The 16,063-nt window shown below is 39.7% G+C and overlaps 1 protein-coding gene across 1 annotated transcript in view; it reads left to right on the forward strand.

Moving 5' to 3' along the window:
• The first annotated feature begins 932 nt into the window (after positions 1-932).
• The window catches only part of anapc5 (anaphase promoting complex subunit 5), a 38,062-nt gene continuing 22,931 nt past the window's right edge, over positions 933-16,063 (forward strand). Inside the window, exons 1-9 of the mRNA XM_061985741.2 lie at positions 933-1,415; positions 1,497-1,576; positions 7,512-7,621; positions 7,693-7,930; positions 8,148-8,214; positions 8,297-8,398; positions 13,742-13,932; positions 14,012-14,093; positions 14,164-14,256. Of these exons, the coding sequence (XP_061841725.2) occupies positions 1,215-1,415; positions 1,497-1,576; positions 7,512-7,621; positions 7,693-7,930; positions 8,148-8,214; positions 8,297-8,398; positions 13,742-13,932; positions 14,012-14,093; positions 14,164-14,256 (1,164 nt within the window). The 5' untranslated portion in view covers positions 933-1,214. The remainder of the gene's footprint in view (positions 1,416-1,496; positions 1,577-7,511; positions 7,622-7,692; positions 7,931-8,147; positions 8,215-8,296; positions 8,399-13,741; positions 13,933-14,011; positions 14,094-14,163; positions 14,257-16,063) is intronic.

Here is a 16,063-nt window from a genome sequence, read left to right on the forward strand (position 1 = left end):
CATGCTTGTATTATCTTTAAACACCTTTAACTTGTTAACAATATTAACTATGTGTTAAACATTCTTGTATTATCATTAAATACCTTTAATTTATTAACAATATTAACTATATGTGTTAAACATGCTTGCATTATCACTAAACATCTTTAACTTGTTAACAATATTAACTATATGTGTTAAACATGTTTGCATTATCTTTAAACACCTTTAACTTGTTAACAATATTAACTATATGTGTTAAACATGCTTGTATTATCATTAAACACCTTTAACTTGTTAACAATATTAACTATATGTATTAAACATACTTGTATTTTCATTAAACACCTTTAATTTATTAACAATATTAACTATATGTGTTAAACATGCTTGTATTATCATTAAACACCTTTAACTTGTTAACAATATTAACTATATGTATTAAACATACTTGTATTTTCATTAAACACCTTTAATTTATTAACAATATTAACTATATGTGTTAAACATGCTTGCATTATCATTAAACACCTTTAACTTATGTTTCATAAATAAGTAAATATAAATGATATATATGAATGAGGTAGATCCCCACGACTTGATCAATTGAAAAGTAGCTCGCCTGCAGAAAAAGTGTGAGCACCCCTGACTTATAGCATGTAAGAATTAATATTCTATTACTGTTAAGCAAACTATGAATAGTAAAACATGTGACCTTTATCATAGCTACACGTGTGACAAAAAAGCGCGTGAAAATCAGTGGTATTCAGTGAGGTAAGATGAATTAAATGCGCTGACACTTCATTGCTCCTGCCAAATGAATTGCACTGAGTGGAGCGGATCACCACTCCAAGATGGCGGCCCCGCGTCTCGTCAGCGCCAGTAGGCAGTAGCGCTCCATGCTGCGTACCCTTACAACATGTCTATGGTTGCGGTTGCTCGTTACTCTCGCGAGATTTGGCGACGTCGCCACAAAGCGTCATAGTGACGTGTATTTCAGTGGACAAGAGGAGGCTGGTTTGAAAGCAAAGAAACTTGTCGGGATGTGAAATAGTTCAAAACTATTGAACATTTTTAAGAAGATAGACGCGGACCATCCACGGAAATATGACACCTTACCTCCAAGCCAACAAGTCCATTGTAGACGCCTAATACATGTTAACGAGTGTTAGCTTGCTAGTTAGCTAGCCACCAGTACCCGGGCAAAGAAGCACCTCAAACAAACAAAAAAAAGAATGGCGAGTGTACATGAAAGTTTGTATTTCAACCCGATGATGACAAACGGTGTTGTTCACGCTAACGTGTTCGGTATCAAAGACTGGGTGACTCCATATAAAATCTCCGTCCTGGCGTTGCTGTACGAGATGACGTCATCGAAGATAATAACACTTCCGGAAAGAAGACGACTTAACAAGCTCATCTTACCTTTGCAGCAGGTAGTGTCCTAATATGGTCATGTGTCGTTCTCTGCACTTGTCAAAGCTTCTTGTCTCACATGGCTCGTCTTTGGCTTTCAGAGCTCAGATCGGACTCTTGGCCAGTTCCTCAAGACTGTGGAGGAGTGTTGCCCGGAAACGGCATATTCCGTCAAAATCAGGTTTGCTATACCAAACAAAAAACCTCACTTCTAGGCAGAGGTGGGTAGTAACGCGCTACATTTACTCCGTTACATCTACTTGAGTAACTTTTGGGATAAATTGTACTTCTAAGAGTAGTTTTAATGCAACATACTTTTACTTTTACTTGAGTATATTTATAGAGAAGAAACGCTACTTTTACTCCGCTACTTTTATCTACATTCAGCTCGCTACTCGCTACTAATTTTTATCGATCTGTTAATGCACGCTTTGTTTGTTTTGGTCTGTCAGACAGACCTTCAAAGTGCCTGCGTTTCAACAAATACAGTCACTGGTGACGTTCACTCCGTTCCGCCAATCAGATGCAGTCACTGGTGACGTTGGACCAATCAAACAGAGCCAGGTGGTCACATGACCTGACTTAAACAAGTTGAAAAACGTATTCGGGTGTTACCATTTAGTGGTCAATTGTACGGAATATGTACTGTACCGGTACTGTGAAATCTACTTATAAAAGTTCCAATCAATCAATCAAAAGTGTGAAGGAAAAAAGATCTTTTTTTTTTATTTCAACCGTACATCCCGTCAAAAGCCTAAAGACTGACTGCACAGTTCCTGTCTTCACAATAAAAGTGCCGCTCCATCGCGCCTGCGCTTTCAAAATAAGAGTCTCCGAAAGCCAGCGCAAACAAGCTAGCAAGCTACGGAGTTTGCCGCCAATGTATTTCTTGTAAAGTGTATAAAAACGAATATGGAAGCTGGACAAATAAGATACCAAAAACCAACCACTTTCATGTGGTATTAGACAGAAAGGAGGAACTTTTTTTCTCCTCCATTTGAAAACGTGGACGTTATCATCACTACTGTCTGATTACAATCAATGCAAGTCATCAGAATCAGGTAATACACCAACTTATATTCTTGTTTTCATGAAAGAAAGGAATCTATATGTGTTAAACATGCATGTATATTCATTAAAACACCTTTAACATGTAAACAAAAACGGCAAAATAAATAAATATAAATTATATACTGTATATATCAATGTATGTATATATATATATATGTGTGTGTGTGTGTATGTATATATATATATATATATATATATATATGTGTGTGTGTGTATATATATACATTATGTATATGTGTATATATATATATATATGTGTGTGTGTGTGTGTGTGTGTGTATATATACCTTATGTATATGTGTATATATATATATATATATATGTGTGTGTGTGTGTGTGCATATATATATATATATATGTGTGTGTGTATATATATATATATATATATATATGTGTGTATATATATATATATATATATATATATATATATATATATATGATATGTGTGTGTATGTTACTCATCAGTTACTCAGTACTTGAGTAGTTTTTTCACAATATACTTTTTACTTTTACTCAAGTAAATATTTGGGTGACTACTCCTTACTTTTACTTGAGTAATAAATCTCTAAAGTAACAGTACTCTTACTTGAGTACAATTTCTGGCTACTCTACCCACCTCTGCTTCTAGGGTTGTGTTTTTCAACCTTTTTTGAGCCAGGGCACATTTTTTGCGTTGAAAAAGTCCGAAGGCACAACACCAGCAGAAATTATTAAAAAAACTAAACTCAGTTGACAGTAAAAAGTCGTTGTCGCAATTGTTGGATATGACTTTAGAGCAGAGCTAGGCAAACTAAGGCCCAGGGGCCACATGCGGCCCGTTAAGCTTTTCAATCCGGCCCGCCGGACATTCCCAAATATTTTTTTTAGATCTTTAAGGTGGAAACATACCTGCCAACTACTCCGGTTTTCCCGTAATTAGTACGGTTTTCATCAACCTATTCTGGGTTACGGTTGCAGTGATAAAAAATACGGTTTTTCATTAATTAAAAAAAAAAATTTTTTTTAAATGCGCGAGGCTATTTATAGCACCGCTGCCAAGCACGAGGCACCAGTTGCCATTGTTTCCAAACGAGCGAACGATCATGGAATCAGCCGGAGAAAAATCGCAAACGAGTTTTAAACCGAAAAGAAAACTGCAGTCATTCCGTGAAGAATATTCAAAAGCCTATCCGGGAATAATTATCCGTTCCTAAAAGGGTGAAAACTACGCGAATTGCACCTTGTGCAGACAAGATTTTTCGATCGGACACGGAGGAATTAGCGATGTAAAAGACCACGTTGGGACAAAAGAACACAAGTCTAATGTCGTTGCTAGCGATACAAGTGGAAAACTTTCAACGTTTTTCGGATTTTAGCCACAAAAAGGTAATGACACCAATGTTATCTATTGGATTTGTTTAGTACTGTTATACTGTTAAAAGTGTTTATACTATTTATGCTTTCAAGTCCAAGTTGAAGAAATCTTGTTAAATGTTGACAGCATAACTACCAAAATACAGAAGTATGTCCTTAATATTTTTGCAGTGCTATTTCTGTTGAAAAGTTCAAATGATTACATTAGAGATGTGATGTGCCACTTTTCAAGTGTCTGATGGCTTCAATTCATTTTCATTAATTTTTCATATTTTGAATTCTTTTGAAAGGCTTACAAAAAAACTACATTTGAATTGTAATTCCATGCTATTGACAGGACTATTAATTTTAATGAAGTTAGCTTAGCTTACCATGTTTACAGTATGATAATTGTGATAGAAATGTGAATTTTAGGCACAGAATATTTTTTACAATTGAACAAGGCAGTAGATTATACAAGCTTGGACAGAAAGTTAATAATGACACCAACTTTTTTTTAAATGGAATTGTTTAGTACTGTTTTACCATTTTTTTACTGTAAAAAGTGTTTATACTTTCAATTAACAAATTGAAGTCTTGTGAAAGGTTGACAGGATAACTGGCATTAACTGTCAAAATAATTTCAAACTATTGAAGTTAGCTTACAGAATAAACATGTCAATCAACCCATATGATTTTTGCTGTAATATTTTTGTTTTGAAAAGTCACTGTGACTGATAGAAAAGTGATGGTTTTAGCAACATTTTAACCTGTCTGAATGCTAATAATCATTTTGCGTCGGGGGGCGAAGCCTGAACCCCCCACCAGGACTTTGTCCTGGACCTACCGGGGCCTGCGGCCCCTGGACCCTGGCTACTAGGTTTTTCTGATTTCAAAAGTTGGCAGGTATGATCTTGATTTACGACATCGTATCTGTAATGCTCACAGCTTGGCTGTAATGTCAGTCCGAGCTCTGACTATTTAGATTGTATTTATTAAATGAAAGTTGTTAAATGATGAGTGAAGGAAGTTATGTTACTTTTATTTAGACTGTCAACAATTCTCTCCAGTTGCCACATCATTATGTGCAATAATCTATTTTCACAATTATTTGGGTTTGTGTGGACAGCGCCCTCTTCTGAATTACTGAAAATCTGTCGAGTGAAGAAGACTCAAGAGCTTTTGTCTATATCATGTTGCTGAACCAAATAAATAACCCAAAAAACTATGCAGTGTCTTGAGGTCATGCTGCATGTATTGGACGTTAGCTTAGTTTTTGGCCGATTGTCGTAGCTTCTTATTCGTCCACCCGCTTCGAACTTTAGTACTGCTGTCACCAGAGAAGTTCTTTCAGCCCTTTTACTTTGTTTACATACTGTACAGTGGTGTTCATTAATGCGCTGACTGCATCGGCATCAGCGCACACAAACTTGCTGTTTCCTGTAACCACTTTTGAATGGACAGCAGGCCAAGGACGTGCGGCTTGTCCGCCTGTCACTCAAATGCAGAAGACGGAGGAGACAAAAGAAATACAAATAAAATTAAAGCTGCAAGCAGCATTGGTCGGGCCCGCGTATTTGGCAGGTGCTAGTCCTAAGTGTCCCAATACTTTTGTCAAGTTTTAGTCCCAAGTGTCCCAATACTTTTGTCAAGTTTTAGTCCCAAGTGTCCCAATACTTTTGTCAAGTTTTAGTCCCAAGTATCCCAATACTTTTGTCCAGTTTTCGGCCTAAATGTCCCAATACTTTTGTCCAGTGGTAGTCATAAGTGTCCCAATACTTTTGTCTACTTTTAGTCCGAAGTGTCCCAATACTTTTGTCTAGTGTACCTACCTTGTCTGCATTGTGTGGGCACGCTGGTGCTTCCTGCTTTTAAGCAGCCATCTTGAGAAAACAGCAGCGCAGCAGCATCAGCGCAGCAGCATCAGCGCAGCGGTTCTTTGAAGGCTCATAAAATCAAAACCGGAGCAGTTATAAAAATTATTTCGATAACTTTTTTTTGGAAGGGTTCAATCTCTCTCCTGTGTTAGTCTGAAGCCGAAACGACAAACGCGCTCAGAGGAGATAATGTTTGAAGAGAAGTGACCGGTTTATAAAAAAATTTTGTTTTGAAGGGGAAATTGCAAACTTCCTGTTGATTTTTGCTGAGGGTTGTCAATCTATGAAAAGTAGGTCTAAGTGAGACCTACATAGAGGTTTTTGTTTCATGTCTCTCTGACTTTCCCAGTGGGAGTTACAGGCAGTTTTGTCATTTTTTTCTTCCGAGGAGCAGTTTTTTCTCCGTTTTATTCAAAAATTGCTGTAGAGCGCAATTTTGAGATTTGGGGTTAGGTTTTTTTATTAGATCTCAATTTTTGCCAGTCCTGATGTGTGTGTTCAGTTCGGTGAGTTTTGAAGCATGTTAAGGGGGTCAAAGAGGCAAAAGTGACTGTTTTTAGTACATTTTTGTCTTGAAGGGGGAATTGCCAACTTCCTGTTGATTTTTGCCCGAGGAAATTAATTAATGAAAAGTAGGTCTAAGTAAGACCTACATAGAGGTTTTTGTTTCATGTCTCTACAACATTTGTACTGGGAGTTATAAGCAGTTTTCTTTCTAGGGGGCGCTAGAGCGCAATTTTGAGTTTGGGGGTTTGGTTTTTTGATAAAAAGTTTTGCCGTATATTACTGATGTGTGTGTAAAATTTGGTGAGTTTTGAAGCATGCTAAGGGGGTCAAATTACAGCGCAAAGTTGCGGAAGAATAATAATAATAAAACCTTACTAATTCAATAGGTCCTTATGTCAATCAATCAATCAATCAATCTTTGTTTATATATCCCTAATTCACAAGTGTCTCAAAGGGCTGCACAAGCCACAACGACATCCTCGGTACAAAGCCCACATACGGGCAAGGAAAAACTCACCCCAGTGGGACGTCGATGTGAATGACTATGAGAAACCTTGGAGAGGACCGCATATGTGGGTAACCCCCCCCCCTCTAGGGGAGACCGAAAGCAATGGATGTCGAGTGGGTCTGACATAATATTGTGAGAGTCCAGTCCATAGTGGATCCAACATAATAGTAAGAGTCCAGTCCATAGTGGGGCCAGCAGGACACCATCCCGAGCGGAGACGGGTCAGCAGCGTAGAGATGTTCCCAGCCGATGCACAGGCGAGCGGTCCACCCCGGGTCCCGACTCTGGACAGCCAGCACTTCATCCATGGCCACCGGACCTGTGCCCCCCCCCCCCCCCCCCTCAAGGAAAAGGGGAGCAGAGGAGAAAAGAAAAGAAACGGCAGATCAACTGGTCTAACAGGGGGGCTATTTAAAGGCTAGAGTATACAAATGAGTTTTAAGATGGGACTTAAATGCTTCTACTGAGGTAGCATCTCTAATTGTTACCGGGAGGGCATTCCATAGTACTGGAGCCCGAATAGAAAACGCTCTATAGCCCGCAGACTTTTTTTGGGCTCTGGGAATCACTAATAAGCCGGAGTTCTTTGAACGCAGATTTCTTGCCGGGACATATGGTACAATGCAATCGACAAGATAGGACGGAGCTAGACCATTGCATAAGGACTCCCTTTGGGAGTCCTTATACAATGGGCCATGCGGGCCCTAAAAACCTCAGCCTCTTTCAGTTAGGTTATTGCACTAATCAAAACATGAACGTCCTTTCAATGTCGACTAATCGTGCAGCAATTAATTGCATTGTTTGCTTTTTTTCTTTCAAAGGCTCCATGAAATGGTAGATGGCGAGCTTAAAGACATGGAACACTTCTTTTCGACTCTTCCCACTCCTTTCACAGCTTTTGATTCAGAGGCATACAAAACCAGTGTCGTGGGTAGGTAACAGTGCAAAGCATTAAGAAATTGGACCGACCAAACTTACTTCTGCGCTTCTCTTGTGTTTTAGGTCTCTTCATGAGACACATGCTGCTGGCCTACAACAAGCTTTCCTTCAGTCAGGTGTACAAGCTGTACAAGTCCCTGCAGCATTACTACCACAGCCACTACCCCAAGCCCACCGAGGGCCAGGTGAGTTTGATGGAAATGGCTGTGGATGACTGCGATATGGACCTCACCAGCGCGGAAGATACTGTCGGCGACCGAACTGAGGCGGGGGACATCCCTTTTGACGAATCAGAAATACGGTTTGTTTTGCCATCGTTTTATTAATTCTCTAAGCTTTGGTTCCTTTCCAAGTCATTTTCTGCAGCTACATGTGGTTTGTGCCCTTTAACTTGGCAAAGAATTTAGCAAAGTTTCATTGTACTAATCTTTTTGTTATGCAAAGTATAGTAAAGATTCATTGTACTAATCTTTTTGTTGTGATCAGGAGGGTTGCTAACCTGATTCAATTATTTTAAGGGAGGAAAACACTCCAAGTCGAGGTCCCCTGTCACAAAAGCAAGCAGAGTACTTTCTTGCACGACAGGTGAGTTGGAAACTCACCAATAGACCATCCATATTGTGTTTGATATCAAGAGGCACACAGAGCATATAACGCATGTTGTCAGGCGTACCTTCTGAAGAATGATGAAAACAAAGCCCTGAAGCCTGCTGTGCTGCAGGAGGAGCTCAACAACATGCTCAAGTTTAACCCAGACTTTGCTGAGGCGGTAAGAAAACTTAAAGGGGCTGTTTGCAACCTTTATGTGGCTGCTTTCTAAAGTGTTGTAAGCATTAAATCCCGCCCTCTTTTGCCTTTGATCACGTAAACTACACCTCATGTAAGACACACACATTACCGTATTTTTTCGGACTATAAGTGGCAGTTTTTTCATAGTTTGGCCGGGGGTGCGACTTATACTCAGGAGCGACTTATGTGTGAAATGATGAACACATTAGCGTAAAATATCAAATAATATTATTGATCTCATTCACGTAAGAGACTAGACGTATAAGATTTTATGGGATTTAGCGATTAGGAGTGACAGATTGTTTGGTAAACGTATAGCATGTTCTATATGTTATAGTTATTTGAATGACTCTTACCATAATATGTTACATTAACATACCAGTTGGTTATTTATGCCTCATATAACGTACACTTATTCAGCCTGTTGTTCACTATTCTTCATTTATTTTAAATTGCCTTTCAAATGTCTATTCTTGCTGTTGGCTTTTATCAAATACATACCTGCCAACTACTCCGGTTTTCCCGTAATTAGTACGGTTTTCATCAACCTATTCCGGGTTACGGTTGCAGTGATAAAAAGTACGGTTTTTCATTAATTAAAAATATATTTTTTTTTTTAAAGTTTTATTCACGAAATCGCGTAACAACAATGACAATCGACACTGCTTCCCGTAACTTCCTATCGAGCCATTCCGAACGTCATGCGCGAGGCTATTTATAGCACCGCTGCCAAGCACGAGGCACCAGTTGTATGGCGTCACATTAGTGCCAAAAATCCGAGCGCATAAAAACTGTTATCGTGCGCTGATTCTCCACTTCGTGCGCGCGAGCGACACCATTTTGCGCGCGCGTGGTGCCTTTTAGCGCGCGCGCGGTGCCTTTCTGCGCGCTCTCTGTGTACTCCTGGCATCTCTCCTCGCGCTGTCATGTTTCTTTTTGGCACTTTGGGGGCGGGTATGCTTAGACAACCTCTTCTTTCTGATTGGTCAGGCGAAAAACGCTGAAAAATGCTCAGAGACAATCAGAAGTATAGCAGGGCGGGTCATCGTCAATATGTATCAAGATTTACGGAGGAAGAAGTGGATAAAAAAATGTGGCGCGCTGATGAAGGTTATTTCATAGCACATAAACACAATACAGGGTAATACAAAATGTGAGCCAAATAAATAATAAGACAACAAACACCATAATCACATCTTTCAGCCACAACTGGTCCACCAGCAATAACATTATTTTATATTTTCACTTCTTCTTGAACATTTGTTTTCTAATTTATGGAATTTCTTTTGATTCAGCCATAAAATTAATGAAATAATCTTTGAATTTTGTTTTTAAAATGTTAAAAATAGCTTTTAATAATGTATTCTGAAACAGTTTAAAATAATCAGAGAACTGACTAACACTGACCCTACACAACTATGTTGCACAATTAAGTCTTTTTTTTTAAAGCGAAAGAGGTCATTTCAACAGGTACAGCATCCTATGTCATATCTACATGTAATAAGATTTGTAACAAGGCAAATTGTTTGTAAATTGGTGGAAAATCGAGCAAGTTATGGTAATTTAAGTAGTACATGTACCATTGACATCAATGTAATGATTGAGGCTAGATGTCTGAAGTAAGATGGCTACAATGTTGCTACACTGGAGAATGATTGGTCATATGAAAAATGCTCACAGCCAATCAGAAAGAAGGGGCCGTCTAAGCATACCCACCCCCAAAGTGCCAAAAAGAAACATGACAGCGCGAGGAGAGATGCCAGGAGTACACAGAGAGCGCGCAGAAAGGTGTCGCGCGCACCGCAGAAAGGCACCGCGTGCGCGCAGAAAGGAATCACGCGCGCGCAAAATGGTGTCGCGCCCGCGCACTAAGTGGAGAATCAGCGCGCGATAACAGTTTTTATGCGCTCGGATTTTTGGCACTAATGTGACGCCATACAGTTGCCATTGTTTCCAAACGAGCGAACGATCATGGAATCAGCCGGAGAAAAATCGCAAACGAGTCTTAAACCGAAAAGAAAACTGCAGTCATTCCGTGAAGAATATTCAAAAGCCTATCCGGGAATAATTATCCGTTCCAAAAAGGGTGAAAACTACGCGAATTGCACCTTGTGCAGACAAGATTTTTCGATCGGACACGGAGGAATTAGCGATGTAAAAGACCACGTTGGGACAAAAAAAGTACTGTTATACTGTTAAAAGTGTTTATACTTTTTATGCTTTCAAGTCCAAGTTGAAGAAATCTTGTTAAATGTTGACAGCATAACTACCAAAATACAGAAGTATGTCCTTAATATTTTTGCAGTGCTATTTCTGTTGAAAAGTTCAAATGATTACATTAGAGATGTGATGTGCCACTTTTCAAGTGTCTGATGGCTTCAATTAATTTTCATTAATTTTTCATATTTTGAATTCTTTTGAAAGGCTTACAAAAAAACTACATTTGAATTGTAATTCCATGCTATTGACAGGACTATTAATTTTAATGAAGTTAGCTTACCATGTTTACAGTATGATAATTGTGATAGAAATGTGAATTTTAGGCACAGAATATTTTATACAATTGAACAAGGCAGTAGATTATACAAGCTTGGACAGAAAGTTAATAATGACACCAATTTTTTTTTTAATGGAATTGTTTAGTACTGTTTTACCATTTGTTTACTGTAAATAGTGTTTATACTGTTTATACTTTCAATGAACAAATTGAAGTCTTGTGAAAGGTTGACAGGATAACTGGCATTAACTGTCAAAATCATTTCAAACTATTGAAGTTAGCTTACAGAATAAACATGTCAATCAACCCATATGATTTTTGCTGTAAGATTTTTGTTTTGAAAAGTCACTGTGACTGATAGAAAAGTGATGGTTTTAGCAACATTTTAACCTGTCTGAATGCTAATAATCATTTTGCGTTGGGGGGCGAAGCCTGAACCCCCCCACCAGGACTTTGTCCTGGACCTACCGGGGCCTGGGGCCCCTGGACCCTGGCTACTAGGTTTTTCTGATTTCAAAAGTTGGCAGGTATGCGCTTGTCCCTTTCGGAGTCGCGGGGGGTGCTGGAGCCTATCTCAGCTGCATTCGGGCGGAAGGCAGTGTACACCCTGGACAAGTCGCCACCTAATTAAAGTATTTAAATTACCAGTCAGTTCAACTTGAACATCACAAAATTCCATGGAAATTTAAAGTCGTTGACTTTTTTTTTTTACAGAAGTTTGCTTGTTTTCCATTTTTAAGTACCTGTTCGGGCACCGTTTAAGTGCCAGTACTGCTTTTTAGGTAATGATCAGAAGTGGGTAGTAACGCGCTACATTTACTCCGTTACATCTACTTGAGTAACTTTTGGGATAAATTGTACTTCTGAGAGTAGTTTTATTGCAACATACTCTTACTTTTACTTGAGTATATTTATAGAGAAGAAACGCTACTTTTACTCCGCTACTTTTATCTACATTCAGCTCGCTACTCGCTACTAATTTTTATCGATCTGTTAATGCACGCTTTGTTTGTTTTGGTCTGTCAGACAGACCTTCATAGTGCCTGCGTTTCAACAAATACAGTCACTGGTGACGTTCACTCCGTTCCACCAATCAGATGCAGTCACTGGTGACGTTGGACCAATCAAACAGAGCCAGGGGTCACATGACCTGACTTAAACAAGTTGAAAAACTTATTCGGGTGTTACCATTTAGTGGTCAATTGTAAGGAATATGTACTGTACTGTGCAATCTACTAATAAAAGTTCCAATCAATCAATCAAAACTGTGAAGGAAAAAAGACAATTTTTTATTTCAACCGTACATCCCGTCAAAAGCCTAAAGACTGACTGCACAGTTCCTGTCTTCACAATAAAAGTGCCGCTCCATTGCGCTTGCGCTTTCAAAATAAGAGTCTTCGAAAGCCAGCGCAAACAAGCTAGCAAGCTACGGAGTTTGCCGCCAATGTATTTCTTGTAAAGTGTATAAAAACGAATATGGAAGCTGGACAAATAAGATGCCAAAAACCAACCACTTTCATGTGGTATTAAACAGAAAGGAGTAACTTTTTTTCTCCTCCATTTGAAAATGTGGATGTTATCAGCACTACTGTCTGATTACAATCAATGCAAGTCATCAGAATCAGGTAATACACCAACTTATATTCTTGTCTTCATGAAAGAAAGGAATCTATATGTGTTAAACATGCATGTATATTCATTAAAACACCTTTAACATGTAAACAAAAGCGGCAAAATAAATAAATATAAATTATATACTGTATATATCAATGTATATATATATATATATATATATATATATATATATGTCTTAATAAGGTTATCCAAAAAATAGTGCTCGATACCGTAGTAGAGCGCAATATATGTATGTGTGGGAAAAAAATCACAAGACTATTTCATCTCTACAGGCCTGTTTCATGAGGGGGGGTACCCTCAATCGTCAGGAGATTTTAATGGGAGAATTCGCATACCATGGTTTATATAGGGCACAGAGTGGGTGGGTACAGGCTGGCCTAGGGGCGTGGTGATTGGCTCATGTGTTACCTAGGAGGTGTTTCCGTCTATGGCGGCATGTTGTTACAATTTTACAATAGTGGTAATAAAAGATGCAACCTATGCTTGAAAGAGAAACTGTTTATTATTTACCGTCCAGACCTGTCATCCCTCAACAAGCGCAGCGAAATTGTAACAACATGCCGCCATAGACGGAAACACCTCCTAGGTAACACATGAGCCAATCACCACGCCCCTACGCCAGCCTGTACCCACCCACTCTGTGCCCTATACAAACCATGGTATGCGAATGCTCCCATTAAAATCTCCTGACGATTGAGGGTACCCCCCCTCATGAAACAGGCCTGTAGAGATGAAATAGTCTTGTGATTTTTTTCCCACACATATATATATATATATATATATATATATATATATATATATATATATATATATATATATATATATATGTATATATGTGTGTGTATGTTACTCATCAGTTACTCAGTACTTGAGTAGTTTTTTCACAACATACTTTTTACTTTTACTCAAGTAAATATTTGGGTGACTACTCCTTACTTTTACTTGAGTAATAAATCTCTAAAGTAACAGTACTCTTACTTGAGTACAATTTCTGGCTACTCTACCCACCTCTGGTAATGATTTGGTACTAATATTGGTTACATACATATCCCTTAACATAAGCTAGCTAGTGGTGCTATTATTTTGATATGGAAAAAAAAAAGTTTGCCTTGAGCAAGTAGCAAACAGCCCCTTTAAAAAGTCTTTCTTGTTTTGGAAAAGTTTCACACTTGGTGCTTCCTCTTTCCTCAGCATTACTTGAACTATCTGAACAGCATCAGAGTGCAGGACATCTTCCTCTCTGCCCATAGTCTGTTACATTATTTTGACCGCCTCATCTTGTCTGGGAACGAGGGGAAGAGCAACGGAGAAGAAGGTTACGGCAGAAGTCTTCGCTACGCTGCTCTCAACTTAGCCAGCCTTCATTGTCGCTTTGGACACTAGTGCGTATAGCATACTAGAACTAGACAGACTAGACTTGCTTGCTTCATCTCTCCAGCTACTTTCTTTTCTCTGCTCTAGCTTGCAGGCTGATTTAGCTCTGCAGGAGGCCATCCGCATCGCCCAGGAGTCCAATGATCACGTCTGCTTGCAGCATTGTCTGGTAAAAAACAACTCGTCCAACCTTGCACCTGTGTACAGTTTCCCTCTACTAATCTTGTATCCTGCGACAGAGTTGGCTCTACACACTGGAACAGATGAAAGGATCAGACACCACTGCGTTAACATTGGATTCTGTCAAAACCGCTGCTCATTTCTGCCTGCCGGTGAGTGCAGCGTGACTTGAATGACAAGGCTGTAATGAAAAGTTAGTTTTACTGTTAGTGTCAGATGACTTTATCACATTGATTTGAATGTGGTCATCTCTTTATTTTATTTCATAGGACAGCAATCTATCTGTGGAGACTACTATGTGTCAGGGTTGGTGTCAATATGACGTCAGTGTTTCCCACACATTCATTTATTGGTGGCGGCCCGCCACGAAAGAATTACGTCCGCCACAAATGGATTTTTCGGCTTTTGACTCGCTCGACCGCTCATAAAAGTAATGGGACTGTCTGTGAATGTTGCTTGTAGATACACCTCCGGTGCTGTAGGTGGCGGTAGCCTACTATGCATTGTAACTCCGCCAATAGCACTTAATTCACCTGGTGGGCCAGAAGAAGAAGAAGAAAAGGAAGAGGAAGACGGACGGACGGATCAAAACACTCGCCGGCTACTTTTCATAATGATGGCGCTTCCTACGTTTCTACCTCAAACGTCCAAAAGCTGCTGAAAGCCTTGATCCAGGATGCCATGGGGAAAAAAACTTAAATGGTGCCTTTTGGCGATAGTTAGCAGCTTGGTGGCTCGCTTGCTAGCGTGGTAGCATTGCTTCATTTTTACAGGTGTTATAGGTAGATAGGTTATAGCTGCATCGCTCGCGGCTCGTCATATATTTAACGTTAATCCGCGATTTCACCGAGCGTTTCACCGACGAGCTAACGTGTCCAGGTTATAACCCTGTTGTCAATAAACACACATGGACTGAAGCTAAATTGTCCACTGTCCACTGCAGCATGTGAATGCAATGAAAAGAATCAAATCTGAGCCAACCAGCTGTTAAAATGTTGTCCAGGTTAATGTTTTGGCCATTAAAGGCCCTTCATTTCAAGATTTCAACTGTGATCGGGCTTTAAACAGGTGGCTGACCTGTTCAGATGGGTGTACCGTATTTTCCGCACTATAAGCCGCCCCGGGTTATTAGCCGCACCTTCAATGAATGGCATATTTCAAAACTTTGTCCACCTATAAGCCGCCCCGGACTATAAGCCGCGCCTACGCTGCGCTAAAGGGAATGTCAAAAAAACAGTCAGATAGGTCAGTCAAACTTCCATCCATCCATTTTCTACCGCTTATTCCCTTTTGGGGTCGCGGGGGGCGCTGGAGCCTATCTCAGCTACAATCGGGCGGAAGGCGGGGTACACCCTGGACAAGTCGCCACCTCATCGCAGGGCAGTCAAACTTTAATAATATATTAAAAACCAGCGTTCTAACAACTCTGTTCACTCCCAAAATGTACGCAAATGTGCAATCACAAACATAGTAAAATTCAAAATAGTGCAGAGCAATAGCAACATAATGTTGCTCGAACGTTAATGTCACAACACACAAAATAAACATAGCGCTCACTTTCTGAAGTTATTCTTCATTCGTAAATCCTTCGTCTTCGGTGTCCGAAGTGAAAAGTTGGGCAAATGTGAGATCCAAAATAGCCGGTTCCGTCTCGTCGAAGTCATCGGAGTCAGTGTCACTGTTATCCAGCAGTTCTGTGAATCCTGCCTTCCGGAAAGCTCGGACCACAGTTGTGACCGAAATATCTGCCCAGGCATTTACGATCCACTGGCAGATGTTGGCGTCGTCTGGCGCTGTCTCCCTGTCTTAGTGAAGGTGTGTTCGCCTTCTGTCATCCATTGTTCCCACGCAGTTAGCAGTCTAGCTTCGAATGCCCTGTTGACACCAATATCTAGCGGCTGGAGGTCTTTTGTCAATCCACCCGGAATGACGGCGAGTATTGAATTAAGCGCGTAAGCG

Source organism: Nerophis lumbriciformis, linkage group LG12, assembly GCF_033978685.3.
Source record: "Nerophis lumbriciformis linkage group LG12, RoL_Nlum_v2.1, whole genome shotgun sequence".
NCBI lineage: Eukaryota > Metazoa > Chordata > Actinopteri > Syngnathiformes > Syngnathidae > Nerophis > Nerophis lumbriciformis.